At 44.4% G+C, this 19,495-nt stretch overlaps 1 protein-coding gene across 2 annotated transcripts in view; it reads left to right on the top strand.

The window, feature by feature from the left end:
* The first annotated feature begins 13,036 nt into the window (after positions 1 to 13,036).
* AFF1 (ALF transcription elongation factor 1) overlaps positions 13,037 to 19,495 on the top strand; it is a 67,426-nt gene continuing 60,967 nt past the window's right edge. The window contains exon 1 of one of the 2 annotated variants that reach the window (XM_077176992.1): positions 13,037 to 13,397. In XM_077176992.1, the coding sequence (XP_077033107.1) occupies positions 13,381 to 13,397 (17 nt within the window). In that variant the 5' untranslated portion in view covers positions 13,037 to 13,380. The remainder of the gene's footprint in view (positions 13,398 to 19,495) is intronic. The other variant, XM_054633417.2, reaches the window with a different exon arrangement.

The raw sequence follows: 19,495 nt of genomic DNA, 5'->3' as shown, positions 1-19,495 counted from the left end.
GTGCACATTTTAAGTTTTCAGTGTCCTTCTGTTCTCCAGTATCTGTTTGAAAAATCTGGCAGAACTGTGGGCTCCTTTCTGGAGAGTTTCCACACTATGGTGAAGAGTTTCTTTTCCCTCCCTCCTTGTTTTTCAGCACACCTGGGCATTGAGACCGCATCACTTTTTTAGAGGGTGTGTTTGCCCTGCTACAGCAGCATTCTGACAACAGTGTAACCTGCTCTGCTCACTGCCACCAGGCTTGAGGTTGGAGGCAAGATATTGGATTCTAAGTAGTTCTTTGGTTTACTGATACTGTAAACAGTCAAAACTGTTCTGAGAGAAAATTTTCATTTTAAGCTCTGTGGGTACCTTGGATGGTGAATAAATGCCATCAGCCTTGAGTGGTCATTTGAGGGCCAGGGCAATATTCCTGTCCCAATAATCCTTGACAGAACTGAAGCTTTTGTGCTGTCAGGAAGGGTGTAAGAGTGCTAATTTAACAGCATTCTGCATTGAAGTGGTGGAACTAAGTTCAGAGGCTGGTTATTATTCAAGGTTTTGACTCTTCAAAATAGTTGCCCACAGTGTTCCAGTGTCCCAAAACTGAGCTGACCATTGCCTTGCATGGAGACATTTTTAAGAGCATGACTTAAAAAGGAAGGAGCCTTTTTCACTTTTCAGTAATACTCTGTATTTTATTCCCTCCAGCATACCAGCAAAATTGTGCATCTTACAGAGCACCATAGTTTGAGGAAGGAAAATCAATTCTGTGTAGATAGAAGCAGAGGTAAATTGATTAGCCATGTTGGCAGTATACCTATGTGAAGGAGCTGTAAATTGAAGACAGAAGATTTTCAAGACATCAGTTGTATACAGGCAAAGTAAGTAAACACAGCTAGTTAATACACTGCAGCTGCTTGAACATGAATAGTGAGTTCAGAGGGTTTGGGCATGTCTGGGTTTTAGAAACAAAAGAAAGTGTTATGGTAACCAGATAGCACAGTTAAGGCAGTTAAATTCTTCTTTTAAATGTTTTCAGGTACATGCCAAGCAATGTAGAAACACGAACAGGTTTTGTATAGTGTGCTGCAGGTACAGCACAAACAGCTTGCTTCAGATTACAGCTTATGGGAAACACAGATCAGTAAACAACTTCAGATTTTGCTGCTTGTCCTCACTGATATGATGATGATCTGTGGTATGGTGTGTTAGACCCAATTTCCTTTGAATGGTGGACACACAAAAAAGCAGAGGAAAACTAACCTGACCTAACCTCCCCTTCCTCAAAAAAAGGACAAACACACACACACACAAACAAAAAAAGCAGAGATCTGCACAAAAAAAAGAGAAACACATGCACACACAAAGTATTCAGATGTTGCTGAGAAATCATGCATGTATGGTGAAAGGTGGCATTGGCCTCTTTTGAGAAGTACTCTGAATTTCCTTGGATTTTTGTCTCAATGCTGAGGAATAGAATATTGAATAAAGATTGAATGCTCTCTAGTCTGATACTTGCTGAGGACACTGGAAGGTTGTTTGTTTTCTGGTAAGCAGGTGGAACTTCTCTGTGACGCCTGGTGTGGTCACAGCTGAAAACTCATTATAAAAAAATGGATGTTCTTATGCTGTGGGATGGCCTAAACTTGATTTCTGTGGAAAATCTGGTTGGAAATATGTTCATCTTATTCTTCAAATGATTAGATGACTTAAAATCCTTATGCCTTCTTTGAAGAAATGAGAAGTAAAATTATTAAGCAGCCTAGTTCCTTGAAAGGAAAATTGCTGTGTGCTTTCTTTCTATGCTGACTATATTATTTGCAGGGGCAAAAAATTGAGAGGCTTTTTTTTTTTTTTATTTAGAACTGGGATGTCTTGCTGAGTAAGCATCCAAGACATGCTCCAGCTGAAAGGGATTTTCCTCTATATAGGTATCTGATTTTTAGCAGGAAGTGTACCAGACTCGGGAAAAAACTGACATTTAATCCATTATAGTTCTAATTAAAGAACTGACCCTGTGTGTTAACCCAAGAGAGAAAGGATCCTTTTGTTTTTCCAGCCAGAATTAGCTGACAGAAGCACAAATGCTTTGCCACACAAGCCAGCCCTGTGCCATTAGTAGTTTATCATATCTTAGTTTTCCTCACTGGTCTTTGCCTTCAAGAGAAGGGCAACAAAGGAGGGATTCCAGTTGCTCCTTGGAAACTGTTTTGAGGGTTCATTACTGTTGTTACTTGAATGCTTCTCAGCAGCTTCTTTCCTTACAACTGAAGTCCTTCTAAAACTACCTGCATGTAGAAAAAAGAACCATCATCTGGGGGGAAGTTTGAATTTGTGACATCCACTGATAGACAAGTCATTGGGGCAATGACCTGGGGCAAACACCAAGTGGCTTGTGGATATTGGCACAGCTGCAGGGGAGAATCTGTCCTGTGCTGCCTTCTCAGTGCAGTTGATCTCAGTAGTAAACTCAGGGAAATGTTACTCAGCATTTAAGCAGCCTCAAGAAGACCATGTAGCAAGGGCTCTGAATATTAAGAGCTTTCATTCACCAAATATTCATTCAGAGAATGACATTCTCCTGGCTGGGCAAAGTGGCAAATAAATGAGTGAACGAGCCAGCAGAGAAGAAAAGGCCAGCTCAACACTAGGGAAGAAAATGCTGACAAAAAGTGGCTGATACAAGTTAATGTTTTATTGGATATACTGAAAAGACAATGAAGAGCAGACTTACACACACATGATGAGATAACAAGCTCCCATGGCACATGGTTCTGAGTAGTGATTGCTGCAAACTGGAGCACAGCCACTGGGCTGGAATTGGAGGTAAACTGAACTTCTGGATTCGGTCTTTTGGAAAATTCCTCCTGGAGTTCCTATTCAATTTCAAGTGACCTGTCCAGTGGAGTGTTGACTGATCAAGGTGTTATATATGACAGTGGTGAATCTATCACATCCTCTGGGCATTGGAGAATTTGTGGAGTGGGATGTTTCACACCAGCCTCTCCCACGAGCAAGTGAGGATGAAAATGACCATTCGTGTCTGAAGTTTTGGCCTATATAGATCTCTTGCAGATACACATCTTGGTCCATCCAGTTCGTGTCAGCTCTGATAAAATTAATAATAGCCATCATGGAAATAAAATCTTGTATTGCTGTGGACATGATGACTGAATTTCCACTGCTGCTTTGGGTAAACAAACAACAAAAAAAAGGCAGAACACCACATCCTGGGGCTGACATTCAGACCTCAGTTTGAACGTCACTTCTTGGGCTTAATTCCTAGTGTTTTGTGTTGGCCAGCCCAGTGGGCTCTGCAGGGAGCTTTGCTTCTTAATGAGATGTTAGGAAAAGGGTGGTTGGTTTTGTTTTATTGAAGTGCTGGAAAGATCTTGCTGGCTATGAGAACGTGACTTGAAGGATAAATCACTGGACTGGGAGTAGATTTAATTGCTAATTTCCTCAAGTGGATTCTAGGAAATGAATTTCATCTTCCTTGTACTGTGATGACCTCCATAGCCAAAATTTTCTCTGGTATGGCTCTGACTGTACAATAGCCAGATTCCCAAACAAATTATTGTCTCTAAACAAGTTTACTTGGTCACAGATGTAGCCTGGTATTCAGTAACAAGGAGCTTTGTGTGGTCTGTTTTGCCTTCTCAGCTCTCTTTAAAGCCAGATTGGATATTCCTGCACTGTCCTCAAAAACAGATACACGGGGATATCCCATTAAAACTCCCTTTCCTTGAAGCCTTGTCAGAGGTGGAACTCAAAGCTTCAGTAAAGGAACTTGATTTTGGAACTTGATTTTTGGTTTTTGCTGAGCTTTCAGACCAAGCCCACTGAAATTGGAGTGTGCTGAGCATTTGGTGTGTAACTCTGTCTCCTTGAGGTGGGTAAGCCAAATTTGATGTGCTGAGTAAATCTGCAGAAGCCTTTTGGAAGCTGGACAGGGTTAGAAAATAAAACAAGAGAGTTCTTGGCCATGCACTGTAGAATGGGGTCGCTTTCTCCACAGCTCCTTTAGCACTTGTCAAGGAAATAAATTTTCACTTGTCAAACATTTGTGGGTTTAAAAATACCCTGGCCTTGAGTGGTAATGTGCTGGGTAGTGCAGCAGAACTTTCCTTGCATTTTCTTGTATCTCCTGCATGTAGCCTACTGCTGGATAGAGAATGAAGACATCCCATAAGGCAGGGTCCCACAGTTGTGGGTTTCCTGTGTTCAAATTTGTCCTGAGATTCTGCAGTGTTCAGTACAATCTTAGAATGTGACAAGGCTTTTTTAAAGTTAGTTCTTCTAACAAGGAATAGTAATGTCTCAAAGAACAGTGACCTCTGACCTGGTAATTAAAATAACTGGTCTGGGACATCTTGATGCATCCAGGAAAAAAAATGTTAATTTACACTAAATTAAATTATAAAGTAAGGTCAATTCTATTTATCCCCTCAATATCTTCAACAGGTGCTGAATGCTCTGAAGCAGAGGTGACACTGCCTGGCTCCTCCTAAAGCTGAGTTTTGGTATAATGACACAAAGGCTGTGTTCCCAGTTCTTCTATGAAAAGATAATCATGCTGATGCTACAGATAACAGGTTATCAGGAGGTGTTTCCTCAATGGTAGTGTTCCTAGAGCACTGCCAATCTTCCCATCAGCACAATCTGCTTATGCTACCCACTCCCATACTGCAAATAATTCCCTGAAGCACAGCTACCTGCTTTGCTTTTCTCAGGGAATCATAAAGCACTAGCAAACAAGGTTAGATTTAGGCAGGAGTTATGTGAGCCCTGCAAGGTTGTCCATTCATATGATAATTATTCTGTATTCATCTTTTTGTAACCTGCTTTTTTATGCACAGCTGCATTTTTTCCCAGCAGAGCTTAAATTTTGTTTTGTTTGTTTCAAATCCCTGTATTGCTGTAAGCATTCAGCAATTCTGTCTGCTGTGGTAAGTCCTTACCATGACTGCTTTGTGCTCCCAGCAGCTCAGGCTACTTGTCTTGGGCCTTTTGGTCCTGGGACTTTTGATATAAACTCCTTGTCTAGTGATGTGTAGCCCTGGCATGTTGATGGTTGCTTTAGAAATCAGCATTTTCTCAGCACAGGATTCAACAGAAATATTTGCCTAAGTGGGATTTGTGTGTCCAGCCACATGGGTGTACTAGGGAGGGTTGCCTTATTTACCTCAAGAACACTTACCTTCTTCACCCCCAAATCACTTTATCTTTTTTCTTTCCCTTTTTATTACTCTCTTGTTAGAGAGACATTATTTACGTGTCTCTTGGGTGACCAGTGACTTGATGGTTTATGGCACATAGGGATAATGGAATTTTCAGAACTTGTTTTCTGAATTTGGGCATAGTATCAGAGGCTCCTGGAGATAAAATAACCTTCTTTTGCACTCCAAGGTTGTGGAACTGGGCAGAAAACAAGTGCAACCAAGGGAAACACATAGGTACCTTATCATTCAAGACCTCCTGGCTTCCCTTGCACAATTTATTGTGCAGTCTGTGTCATGTTGTCCAGTTGTCTCATTCACTTAATTTTTTGAGGTTTGCCAGTGTTCTTGACCCTAGGTAAGAACACAAATCAGCACCTGACATGAGAAATTTTTCATATTATGTATGTGGAGAGGTAGATTATGTTACATTCCAGTTAATTTTTGTAAAAATTCACCTTAGAGTCCACAGGAGCTCAGCATAGATGAAAGAGGTGAATGGAAAGAGGTGACTTCCACAAAGGGCATTTCAAAATGTTCCCCTTCCTCTGGAACATAAGGTTGCCTCACTCACTGTGTATGAATCAGCTCATCCAGGAGTGGAATCCAAAAGGGAATTGTGCCGAGCAATCATAATTCTAACGAAGCCATTACGAAGGGTCTAGTCAAAGTGAAATGTATATTTAAAAACATCCTCTGTCTAGCTCTTACCTTTGTCTCTTCAAGCAGGTTCTGTGACCTTACACTTGTCCTTGTTGAACTTCATAGGGTTCATGTTAGCCCAAGTTACCCATAGTACCCACTCTTCCAGCCTGTCCAGGTCTTCCTGCAGGGTGAGTCTTACGTCCCAAGTGCCTGTTTCCCCATTTGGCAAACCTCTCCCCAGGGTGCACTTGGTCCCATCACACTGATCACTTGTGAGGATATCAAACAGTTTTGGGCCCAATATTTATCCCTGCTGGACCCCACTTGTGACAGGTCACCAGCCAAAAAAGGAGCCGTTTACTGGCACTTCCTGGGTGCTTCCTGCCAGCCAGCTCCCCACCCACTGCAAGGACCGCTCCTCTAGACCATAATGTGTCTGTCTGTTCAGGAGGAGGCTGTGGGAAACCATTTGGAAATCCCTGCAGAAATCCAGGTAAACAATGTCCACTGCCTGCCTCACTTGGACCGAGCAGTTCCTTTGCCATAGAAAGTGATCAGCTCTGTCAAGCACAATTTGCCCTTGGTGAATCCATCCTGGCGTTTCCCAATCACCTGCTTAATTTTTCTTGTGGTAGCCTCAGGAGGATTTCTTCAGTAGCTCTTCCAGGAACTGATACATAACTTGGTGGCAAAAGCATTTGTAACTTGGGGAAATATGTCAGGTTAGTAATGCCCACACAACCACAAATCTGTGGGGCATCAATGTGGTTGAAAACCTGACTCTGTCAAAAGCATTTGCCAAACTTGTAGATTGTCTAGTGAAATCTAGATTTCACTGCTGGCTGCTCACATGCTTTCTAGCTGTGTTGAGTTGGCAGCAGAGCAGGCTTTCCCCACACCCTGTTCAGTCACATGTGCTGCATCTCCATCTGCCCATGTTGTTACAGTGTGAGGTCTGTGCTTCAGCCGAGGAAACCCCTCCTTCTGTGGCTTGCAGAATAGTTGTCTGATGGTCCCTCACCTGGTGTTAAAGCCATGACCTAGAGCTCAGCTGCTTCATCTAATCATCAAAGCACCTGGGGTCCTGTTTCATATCAGTTGCTCTAAGTGGGTTGGTTCACAAGGCTTCACATAAAGCTCCTGTAGCCTGGACCCCTGCCAGAAGTCATTTTACTCAATCAGGAGCGTGGCATGCTGTAAATGAATGTCACAAAATGAATGTAAATGTAAACATTTTCTGTCCTATTTCTTCTTGTTTGAGACTTTGCTTTTGCTGAGGTGGTCTTGCATTTAATTAATCAAGGCTTATTTAACATGTTTCCAGGCAGGATTCGCTTCTTCCAAGGTCATTGTAGAACATGGCTGCACAGCACACCCATGGGCCAGGCCAGATCTCATGACAATGATGTTAATGTCATCAGTTCTGCTCTACTGTGAACCAAAGACAAGTTTGGGCCAGACAGGATGGTGAGAAACAGGTGGTGGCCATTGTGAGTGAACAGCATTGTAGGAGTGAGTTCACCCCCTTTGCATGGACCAAAGCAAGGGGATTTTTTTTTTTTTAATTTACTGTGATGAGCCAAAATGGTACCAATTGTGTAGTGACTGAAACTTAGCTGTGTCTGAGGACCCTACAAGGTGGAACTCACCCTACAGTGACATGAGGAGCTTAATTGCTACAAGATCCTTCCCCTTCTCTTTCCTCTTTGCTTCCTGAACATTGCTTTGAATTTTTACCCAGTGCTGCCTTTATAGCTGTCCTTTTAATGTTTGTTTTTTCTCTTCTCTCTTTTCATGAATGTTGACATTCATTGGAGGCCTCTTTGGTTGTCTAAAGAGAGGGCCCTCACAGCACATTTATTCTTAAAGTTGAGCAAAACATCCTGGAGCCAGTAGCAGTAGCCTTATTTGTCATGTTCTTCGCCAGGCCTAAAGTTCTCTCTAGGAGCTGACCTGAAATGCAACAGAAGGGAAATGGGAATGGAAATGGGAGAAGGGAAAAATGGATCTCTTGGTTCTCCCTTTCTTAGCTACATATGATGCACATGTTTGGCTTGTATGTTTAGGAGCACTGTTGGTGACTGCCAGTTGGACATTCCTGGCTCTCTGCCTAGCATGCCCCTGAAGATCTTGAGCCAGTGTCCCTCATCCAGTTGCAGCTGAGTTCCCTGTGAGGAATTCTGAAGAGCTCAGCAGAGATGCTGGCTTTGGCAGCTGCTGGTCCTTTGAAAAACCTGCCATGAGAGCCAACATCACATGGCAGCTTCCACTGCCTCGCAGTTCTAGGCAGGCGATTGCTAAATCTGGTTTGTTGTTTCTTGACAGTTAAGGCAAAATTCTGCAAACATTCATCACAATCTACTGATGAGTGTGTGTGGCTCTAAGAGGTCTCTCTGAAACTGAAAGGAGTGTTTACAGGAGAATTCCCAGCATTCACAAGCTTTTCCTGAACTCAGCTTCTTGAGCTGTGTTTTTGATGCAAAGATTGTGCCTCAGCCTATCAGTATTGGGAATCGTGTGTGGAAAAATCTGTCAACCTAGTACACATCAAAAATTCAAATGATTTGCTGCCTCAGGTAAGCAATCTGTTCTTTAAGTTCCATCTAACCTTCCTGTTGTGTAGTATTTCACTGAACATAATCATAGCTAAATGATGATTTAGAATGCTAGGGAGAATCTAGAGATTCACACAACTCTGAGGGAGTGTTGGGGGTGAGTATTCTGTGTTTTAATTTTGCAGTACAAAATTGTTTTGGAGAGTGAATTTAAAATTGAGATTTCAGATGTAACACACTCAAACCTAAATGCAGAGTGTGCACCCACAGGCACACATCGAGGGAGGAAATAAACGTTTGGATTCCAGTTTTTGTTCACTGTAGCAATTACTGGAATGACTTGCTGCTTTGGAAACTGAAGGTTTTTCATGTTTGCTTGCTTAACTTTCCCTTTTTTTCCCACTGTTGACTCCAAGAAAGCATTTTGCATTGACCTTTTTAGCTGTTGAAGCAAGGCTTGGGTGGCATCTATTGTGTACAATGCTGCTCTTTTGTAAAAGAGATGTTGAATATCTGCTTCTTCTCTTCTAGAGAAGCTGACCCAAATTGGGCCTTCATAATGGAATTTACAGACATGCACAACAGTGGCAATAACTAGGAATTAATTTGTTGAAATCTTGGCTTCCCAGGTGCTGTGACAAATGTTGAGACTGTTTAAACAAAATAATCCCCCCCTCAATGCAAGAAGCATAACCACTGAGTGGAAGGAGGTTTAAATCTAGCATGCTGTCCATTACCAAACAACTGATGCCTTTTGTAACTTGAATCTGTTGAGAAATTATCAGTGCTGGACACTGGGTCTCAGTGGGACCCTCATGCAGGTGTAAAGCTTAGGGTACAGTGCTTGCAGGAATAATTCTTTGGAAGTTTGGACAATGAGGGTTTTACACACATATAACTTGCAAAATTTATTATTCTGTCCCTGCCCAACCCTCCCAAGGATAATTTTTATGCGGTTTCCATTTGTTTCTCATTTAGATCTTAACAGCTGCCAGTGTGCTCTACACTTATACCACCTGCTATCACTCTCCAAATTACATCTATTTTTTTTTTTTGGCAATACATCTGCAAGGAATGAACCTTAACTTGTGAAAGTTCATGTGCGTTATGGAACATTTTAAGGCATTCTGAGTGATAAGTGAGTAATGCCAAGTAAGATGATGGAAATTGCTCCTGTTGGCTGCCAAGAGCTAGTAGGGCGTAGCCTCTAGTACAGTCTGGTGCCTGCAAGAAGGTGGTTTCTTTTTAAAATCTGTTTTCTTCAATTTAGATATTGAAAGATGAAGGCTTGTTTTCCTCTCTTCTCAGAAAAGTTTGATTCCTAACATCTGTAGAGCAATTACTTGCATAACAGACTGTACCCAAGTTAGTTTTCTTTCTTAAAGTCAACATATCTTTTTGGTTGTATTCTTCCCTACCCCTTTTTTCAGTGTTGTACTCAGCTGTTTCTTTCTTTGTCCTGCAGCTCCTCTAACCTCACTGCAGCTACACAGTGTGGGTAAGACCCAGTGAAATGCAAGTGCTTTCCAGGATTTGCCCAGCAAGGATGTGCTCCTGGCAGTCAGCTTTGCTTCTGGAAAGTGCTAAGGTTAAGGAGGTGCAATAAAACAAGTCTAGAGGGAAGTGCTTTGCTGAATCAGGGTTAGCAGAGAGTTTTGCTGCCTCAGCCTTCTTCAGACTCATCATTTCTCACAGCTACATTTACCTTGTTGAACTGGTTTTTGTGTGTGCTTGCCTGGATGGGTTTCTGAGTTTTGCTCACTTTCCAACTCAGCTTTGGAGGCAGGAATTTGAGGATGAGATTAACGAACTCCTCCAAATATGTGGAACTCTTGAAACCCCGTGCTTTATGGTTGTAGCCCTTGCTTTACAGCACCAACACACACATCTGCAGTGTGGCTGGCTCCTTGCCTACCCGTGGGGAAAGGCACAAGAGAATCAAGCCCTTGGCAGGCTTGTGTAGGGTTTGGGATTGCCAGAACACAAGCAACTCCGCAGGTGTGTAGCCTCTGGCTCTCTGTAGAGGCAGCAGGGGGATGCAAGGCAGAAGGGCGCTGACAGCCAGAGGGGCTCAGGGGTCAGGGATTGTTCCACCGGGCTGGGGCAGCAGAGCCTTTATGGAGCACGGTCCTTGCCTCCTGACCCGCTGCAGAAGTGCCCTTTGCAAATGAAAGGCCACCCACGGCTCCCTCAGGCCGGGAACACAATATCCACTGGACCCTTTTCACCTCTAAATGTGAGGGGCTCATCAGGGGCAATAAACTGCAGTGGTAAGATGGATTCCTTGTCAACAGGGCTGGGAGAACACATGGTAATTAAAGGACAGCAGGGACTCCTGGAGAGTGAAGGTAAAGGGGTGTGTCTGTTTAAAAACCTGATGCAGTGCAGTGCAATGAAGTGTTTTGAGCAGCATGGTAAGGGCATGGATTTGACCTATTTCTGTGTATAAACAAATAACATGTTTTACTCTACAGCAAATGTGTTTCAGGAAAGCTTACTGACCATGTCTTTATTCTAATGATTTTACTATTGCTTGGTATGTGTTCCTTCTTCATTGGTACTCCATGCTTGATTAATTGTTTCACAATGCCACAAGCTTCTGGAATTTGTCCCACAAACTTAATGAATTATCATACCTTTATTAGGATAATGCCATGCTCTATTTTTTTCTGGAGTTAAGGGATGCTGCATTCCCCTTCCTGAACCAACACCTGAGTATGGCCAGCATGGTTAGTGGTGCACAGAGAGATCTCATCTTCCTTCTACAGGCTCTGCTGTAGATGCTGTGGTTAAATTTTGTGGCAATGCATCAGTATCTGCACCTTATCTGGAAATAATGTTGCTTCATGCTTGAAAATTCTGGATCTATTTTTTCTCTTTTCTTTTCTGTTGAAATGTCCTTCTGGTCAGCATGTCCAGATACAGGTAGGTCTATAAGCAGGTGAGAGGGGACTTAAAAGAAACATAATGTACCCACAGCCTGTGCTTTATCACTGATGCCTGAGGTTGCCAGTCTGGCCTTTTTCAGGAGTTTGGAATTAAGTAAAAATGGCATCCAGGCTGCCTGCACACCTTTGTTTGTTTTTTGGTTGGATTTGCATGTCTGTGAAGTGTTTAAATCACAAGCTTCATCTCTGGAGAACTCTATTCTCATCCAATGCATAGGTAGATATGCATGGATCTTCAAATATTATATACAGCTTAAATAGCATTTGGAATGATGATCACCTGTAGGAAGCCTTTCCTGATAGGTTTGTAAGACAGAGAGCTCACTGGTGCATTTCTGAGCTTATGATGAGCTGAGGAGTACAAAGAGCTTATTTTATTGATCTGTTTTGTTTGCATTTTACTTAAGGGACAAGTTTTCCTTCATTTGCAATACATCCTACAAAGACAATGTAAAAAAAGAGGACACTTGCATCCCTGATCAGTGACTAGAACCAGGTGAGAAAAGCTGATTTTGGAAACAAGCACGAGGGAGGAGCCAACAGGTGACAGGACGTATTCTGACAGAAAGCTTTCCTTGGAGAAACACTGATTATGTCAGATGTACAAGTGCTTTTGAAAGGGGGCAGGTAGAAAACTGCTAGAAACTTTGGGTGAAAGCAAACAAATTTTTCTTCCTGGAGAAAGCTCAGCTGTTGGGGAAAATCTAGAGAATATTTTTTTTCTGTTGTTTGTTCTGCCTGAAAGAGCTGATATGAATTTTATTTAATCTCCGAGGAGATAGCTCAGACTCGAGATTCCCATAAAGGTTATCTGGAATAGGAAAACAATCAAGTACAAACCCTCCTCCTGGTATCTGCCAAGTACTTTGACACAAACGGTGCTTTAAACCAGAAAAGTAGGAGGAACATAATGCTGTTGCAGCGTCCGTAGAAATCTTAGACATACTAAGTTGTGGAGAAAAGTTGAGGGGACCTTGGATGAATGTTTTTTGCCTGCTGAGTGCTTGGTTAATTCCTAGTTAAGAGCAGTTGCAGGAGCAGTTTGTTTCTATAATTGTGCCAAGAAACACCCAGAGCAAAGGACAGGTATTGCTGCTTTCCGAGCGCGTCTGCAAACCGCGGCCAGGACCGGAGCCCGGCAGAAGTTGCATAACCAGCTTCATCTGCCACAACAAACCCTTCCCCAAAGGTTCTCAGCCTGCAATTCCAGCTCTGGCTCCAGCAGCGCGCTCAGGACTTCCTTTGCCGAATCTGTGGGGACACCTGGGATGCGCGTCTGCAGCTGGTCTCTGTGTTCGCTTCGAAAATTTGGAAACTCCAGAAATTTTGAAAAATTCGTGCCGTTTTATTCTGTCTTTCTAAAACCACCCCCCCCCCCCTTACAAATAATGATGATGATAATGATAATAAAATAATAAATCCCAAATAAACCAGCAGATAAGTGAAGCAGACGCCGCCGGAGCACCCGCGGGGCCGTGGCGGAGGGCAGGGGCCGGCTGCCGGGGCAGCCCCGGCCCGTCCCGCCCGGCCCGTGCCCTTTCGGCCCGCTCGCCTCAGGAGGGGTCCGGTCCGGGCCCAGCCCTCCTGCCGCCCGCCCGGGCCAGGCCGGGCCGTACCACGAGCGCTCGGCCGGGCAGGGGGAGGCGGGCGCGGGGCGGGCGCGGGGCCCGCTCAGCCGCCGGTCCCGCTGCCCCGGGCACCGCGGCGACACCGAGCGGGGCCGCGGCCCGGGCAGACGGCGGCACCAGGCCCCGCCGGCTGCGGGCCGGAGCGGGGCCGTCCCCCGGGGCCGGGCGGGCCCCCCTCCCTGGCGGCGGCCGGGGGAGGGCCGGGCGCCCGGATGTCGATCAAAATGAGCGAGCCCCAGCCCTGCGCCGGCCGCCCGGGCGGGGGGAGCCGCGGCGCGGCGGCACCGGGCACCGGCGGGGAGGCGGCCGGCACATGGGACGGCGGGCTTCGGCAGCGGCGTAGAGCCTGGACAGCTGCGGACGGAGCTCATGGATAGAGGACGTTTGGCAGGATAACCCCGCGATGGCTGCCCAGTCGAGGTACGGCACTAAATAACTTTGGTGGCGCCCGGTCCATCTGGCTTGGAGCTGGGTTTGTGATGCCCTGGCTCCTGCTCAGGCTCAGCTGGCTGTGGGGCTTTACCCCGAGCCCCCGGTGGGTTTTGTCCTTGCGTTTTGTTCACCGCCGTGCCCGCTCCCTCTTCCCAGCGTAAACTTTCTTCCAGCAGGAAAAACAAAGTCTTAATTGCTCCCCGTCAAATCTCACCCAGTCCAACAAGTTAAAAGCTCCTTGAAACCGATTTCCTTCTCCCCGGTGGACTTGTCTGCTTAAAAGCTCTTTGATTCTGTTCTCGCGTTTATTTGTTTCTGCTCGCCCGTAACCAGCCCGGCGTGAGCGGGTCTGTGTCACTGCCTCCAGCACTGGCTCAGAAGGTGGGGAATGGTTCTGCTGGAATGGGGAATGGGCCGGGAGAAGCAGGTTGTATCTGCTGGGTAGCTGCGAGCGTAGAAAACGTTAGGTTACATTTTCTAGGTATGGTTACAACAGAGAAGAGTACGGGAATGAGTTACTTAGTTGCTGTCAGGGAGCAAAATTCAAGCGAAAACGCCAATCTTGGGTAAATACTTTTCAGCTGTGGTTTTAAAGAAGCAGCATTTTGCCTGCTCTCGGGGGAGTTGGGGAGTGTCCTGCCTAAAGTAAATTTCACACTCAGCGTGGGGGAGGCAGCTTTTCTTAAGCAGTAGTACTTGATGGAGCAGTGCTATTTAAGGTACCTGTTAAATGCCTTTTAGCCTTTACGATGCCTTAATGGGCATTTCAGAAATGCCAAAGAGAGAAATTCATTTTTGCTCTTTAGTCCCACACCAAACAGGCACTCTGCTCCCCTTTCCTGCAGGCAGGGAAAAAAAAATTAAAATGGTGGTGTATCCTACACATAAGTTTGGCACTCACGGTGCATTTTCACAGTGGTGCCTTTCTGCAGGTCTGAAGCCAAGAGTTGGCTTTAAATTACAAACTGGAGAAGGACAGAGCCCTGCGGTTTGTGGAAGAAGCAGGGGAAGATTGATTGCTTGGTTAACAGCTGAGCTCTTCTCCAGCTTCCATGGCCTACTCTCCCAATACTGGGACTATTTTGCATATAGAGTACTTAACAAAAAGGTGAAGATTGAGTTTCTAGCATCTTTTTTTTTTTTCCTTTGTATCATCCCTTTGCGTGATTTACTGGCCTGCATTATCAGCGTTGCTGTAATAGGACCGCATGCTGGATGCAGCATAAATCCTAGGGATGCTGGCTGGCCCTGGAGCTTGGCTTGGCTCCAAGGCCAGGGACGTGCCTGATGTCTCAGAGGTCGCACAGCCATTCTGCTGGGTGGCAGGAGGCCACGAGGGAGCCGGCTCCCAGCAGAAGCCCCCAGCTTCAGCCAGCTGGCCAAGGGAGGGCAGAGTGGTGCTGGGGCCAGGGAGCCACATCCCTGACCTGTCAGGTGAATGGTGCAGAGAACCAAGTGTTACAGGCTGAGTGGCTCAGGCTGAAGGCAGGAAAATGGTCCAAGGGCTGTGACTGTGGGGCTGAATACTGCAGGGCAGGTGGAGGGACTGTGCCCCACACCTGCTATTTGAGACAGACATGGGGATGAGACATGCACCTGCCATTCTGTACCCTCTTTCCTTTTCCATCCTGCATGTTCGCTTTTGCTTTTGTCAGGATGCTGTGAGGTGCTCAAGCTGTAAAACTGTGTCAGAGCATTTCAGCACAGTGAGTACAGAGGTTACTCTGTATGCCTGAAGATCAGTGTTAAGATCTCTGATTATTGTTTGTTTTAAGACAAAGAGAGTAGGAGTGCATATGAGCAGCAGAAATTAGTCTGTAGGACAGAGATTGCATTTGCCAGAAGGCCTGTGATGTTTCTGTTTCAGTGGCATAGATCTCCAGGGGTATCCATCCCATTTAAAAAAAAATGTGTTTTGTGGGTATGTAGAAGCTTTTATTCAATAGTAAAGGACGAGTTAATATTCACAATAAATAATTAGAACTCTGCTGCATGGAACTGAGAAGCCACATGTCTCCAGAATTCATTTTGCCAAAACATGTCAGAGGGTTTACTTTGCAAGGCAGCTGACAAAAGAAATGGGTGAGCTTTCTGTGTTTATTTGTGCTTTGCAAAAAATACAGGCAATTTTTGCAAGCTCAGTAAATTACTGATGAGGTGGTGTGATACTGAGCTCAGTAGTGGTTTGTGTATCACTCTGTACGAGGCCTTCAGGCTCTTCTCCATCTGCTCACGTTTTCTATTTCTCACATGCTGTTTGCTTTAGCTAGTGAAAGTGATGTGACACAGGGGAGGATGCTTGTTTAGAAACAAGAAAATCCAGCATCCTTTCCTCAGATCCTCAGCAGCTCACCTGGCATTTGGGCTTCATAGTTTTGAAGGGTGGAAGGGTAGGGAAAACAAGGTGATGAAACCTACCTGTTGCTGCTCCTTAGCATTTTAAAAACTGTAGCAGTGATAACTGAGGAACTGTTGTGCTAATGGATGCCACAGGATTCTTTAAAATCGTGATCTTAAGAAATAAGAAATGCTTGCAGGGCGAGTTGGGCATGCTTTGGTTTCAGCTGTTTGAGAATGATCAGCTTCTCCCATTAGCTGCTGCAAGTAGCTTACATCTGGAGCTATTAGCTGGAGAAACCATCCTCCAGTTAGCTTTTTTTTGTGTATAATGTGGGGTTGTGGGGGTTTTTTAAGTTGCTCGCTGAGCCGTAGGTTTGCAGCTGTAGCTTTCTGTGTGCTCCCTTCTGGAGTGCACAGATGATCTGATGCCTGTGGTGTCCCCAGGCAACAGGGCTTGTGTCAGGTTTTTGTGGTATATTCAGCAACTTGTGAGCAGAAGCAGAGCTGATCTGAATAAGGACAAATTTAGTTTCTTGTCGACGGTGGTGTGATGTTCATCATGTGCCATTCAGCTGCTTTGGGAATATGGCAGGACCCTTGGGAGGAGTGTGGGACAGACTGACAGAGCCCATCATTTCTGCTTCTTTCTTCATTAAAATACCTGCTCTGGTGCAGCAATTGCAGGCTGAGGATCTTTAGATGAATATCTGCCTCTTTTTTTTAAAGATGCAGGCTGCTTTTCTCAGGCTGCTTGAGGTAATTTAAATTTGTCTGTAGACGCTGTCAGTTACACTTATTTACAGTTGGAGAATAAACAAAATACTTTGTTGTTTTGGATGCTAAGAATTTCGGATTGTCTTATCTATAACTTGCTTTTCAGTGTGGTCATGGTTAGCATAATTTCTGGTGTGCAGAACCAATGCAATTTTCAAGTCTTTGGACATAGGTGAATACAGTACACAGTCAGAGCAACATGAAATCTGAGTGTTGTGCTGTCATCCCTGCTGGGCTCATACTGCTCTTTCTCCTGAGCCAGCCCTGCAGGGAAGGGTAATGATGGACAGCAGCCTGAGAAAACCTCTGTTTCCATCCCCTAAAGCCAAGTTGTACCAGCTAAACCCACAAGAGTCTTGAGAGGAGACTGTACTACTGCTTGTTCTGGTAGAGAAAAGGTGATGCTTTGGAGAAATGAAATAAAATGTGACTTTATCTATATTTAAAACACAGTAAATTCTGAAGAGAGTAAAGCTAAGGCTTTTCCCTGAGGAGAAGCTACATTGAATGATGCAGCTTTAGTTCATTCCGTGTCATTTCACAGCTTTCCAGGCCAGACGTAAAGACACTTTTCATAACTTGTTTGTTTCATGGGTCCTGTTGATACAGGCAACTGCCAGTATTGGTGATGCTGGGTTCCAGTCAGCTGATGGAGGTCAAGAAGGGCTGAAACAATATCTTGTTGGAGTTCACTTGTCTATTGAAAGCTACCACATCCCATGAAACCCTGTTGGTTTTGCTTGCTACTAGCCCTGCCTAGAAATACAGACCTGTTTTCTCCAGAACCAGATGTCTGGATGATCCATGGCCTGTTTTGTGGGCTGCTGGGGATTTTCAGTTTGCAGTTCCTTATTGCCTGGACTTTTTGAGTGTGGAGTTGCTCTGAGGCAGACCTGCAGCTGAAACACTCCCACACAGAAGACAGAGATGCTCACAGGGAAGTGGATTTTTCAGGTTGGTTTGGTTTTTTTAGCAGTAGGTATTCCAATTTGCAATAGGCCATTGAAAATTTTGAAGTACATTTGTCATGGCATACTTGAGCTGGTATACAAGGGAATGTTTCCTTAGGTCATGTAATTTTCCTATGTCTGAATCTGTGTTACAAAGAGAGGCCTCTTCTCACAGCTTTTTATGAGAAAATCATTTGCTAGTACAACTGCAAGATGCAGCATGAAGAGCAGGAAACAAGCTTTTAATGAGGTGCATAAATTCTCCTCAGCACTTTTCTTCTGAGAGGAGTCATAGTGAATGATACATGAAGCTTTTAAATGCCTTTAAAATAGAATAGAAAAGGTGTCTCCTTGAAGTTAAGTGGGAATGCTGCAATGGCATTGTTTTCCATGAGGTGGAGGGCAGTGAAGTGAGGAAGAGTGCAAGGTGTCATCCTAGAGGCTGGCTTTGGTGCTGGGTGGTTGGGGGTGCAGAGTTTGCTTACCTGGCATGACAAAAGAGTTACTGTAGAGATGCATGAGCCTCAGAAAAAAGAGAAAGTACTTTTTCTGTTCAGTCTTGAACACAGCCTGGAGCTTTTTTTCCCCCTGTGGTATGTTATAGTGGAAAATGTACTGGCTATTTTATGTTTTGCAGTTTTGGCTGCTGCAGTTCATCTGTGTCCATGATAAAAAAGGGAAGAGTGTGGGACTGGCTGGGGCAATTATCACTCCCAAATGAGGTGTTACCATAGTAGATTAAGATAGAGCTGCCTCTCCAGCAGAATGCGTTTGTGGGGAACAGACAAGAGCTGCTGTGTGTGCTAGGAGAAGATTTTCCACAGTTGCCTATTCATAGACAATTCAGGGAAGTGAAGTTAAATTCTCTATCAGTAGAGAATCAAGCAGCTGTGGGAAGCGGTGAGAGGTAGAACTCTTGTAGCCCATCTTCCCTCTCAGCTGGAGTGGCTGCTGTGTGCAGAGCCAGCCCCCAGCTCAGCTCTTTTGCTGCTGAGGTGCAGAAGTTGTTGATCACCTTAATGAACTGCATGGCTTTTTAAAAAGTGCATTTTTTTTGCTGCCTTATTCTTGTATAGGAAGAGGGAGGTAGCAAACGGGGAAGAAGAGCAGGTGTGTGGGCACAAAACTGCATTTGAGAAGTTGATCTGCTCCTGTTAATGCTCCAGAATTGTCAAGCTGAGGTATCTAGGCACACTTGATTAGGCAACCTTCATCACAAATGCTTCTGGAAGATGTTTGACTTCTGGATTAGTTTAGGCTTAGATATTGTTTGTAGAATTGTCATTTTCAGTTGTTCTGAGTGTTTATTGTACTAGCAACCTAAAGTTTTCCTTTACTGTTGTTTTTGCAATGTTACCATCAGGTTAAGAGAAAATAATGTCCCTGCTGTAATTTTTAGAGAAAGTTCAACAAGCAAATTGTTAATGGTTAACCTCAGAGACAACAGCAAAACTCATTTTCAGAACTGCAAGAACTGTGGGTTTCATTTCTGTACTTGCAAATAAAAAAAAGGCAACAAAAACCAACCTCAAAAACTCATCAAAAAATAACAAACCACAAAAACACCTATATCACCAGTTCAGCCAAAACCTGAGTAAGAAGTATTTTAATAAGAAACAAAAGAGGAAACTCTTGAGCATATGGTAGTATTTTTATTCTGTGTATCTTTGCTTCCTAGAATAGCGTATAAGCTGTAAGCAGCAAGGGATGTATTCAGCAGTGTATGATCAGCTCCTTCATGGCACGGTGTTTAGCAGGTGGTGTGTGCATGTGAGATGTGTGAGAAGCTCCAGTGCACGTGCCTCTGAGCTGAGCTGAGCTGTGAGCACTGCATTTTGAAATACAGCTGTCTGCTTGCATCTGAAATGGAAAGGAATTATTAAAATGTGGAGCAGTAAAGGGATATTTACATCTCTGGAGAATTGGAGACGTGATAAGAAATTGCTTTTGGGTTTTTTGTTCTTCTGCAGTTTGTAAGGTTTTGCTTAGAAAGACATTACTGGCATAATTAATCTTTTCAAG

The sequence above is a fragment of the Agelaius phoeniceus genome, chromosome 4 (assembly GCF_051311805.1).
Source record: "Agelaius phoeniceus isolate bAgePho1 chromosome 4, bAgePho1.hap1, whole genome shotgun sequence".
In the NCBI taxonomy this organism is placed as follows: domain Eukaryota; kingdom Metazoa; phylum Chordata; class Aves; order Passeriformes; family Icteridae; genus Agelaius; species Agelaius phoeniceus.
The sequence above is the reverse complement of the archived record's forward strand: the minus strand, read 5'-3'. Positions and strand labels throughout refer to the sequence as shown.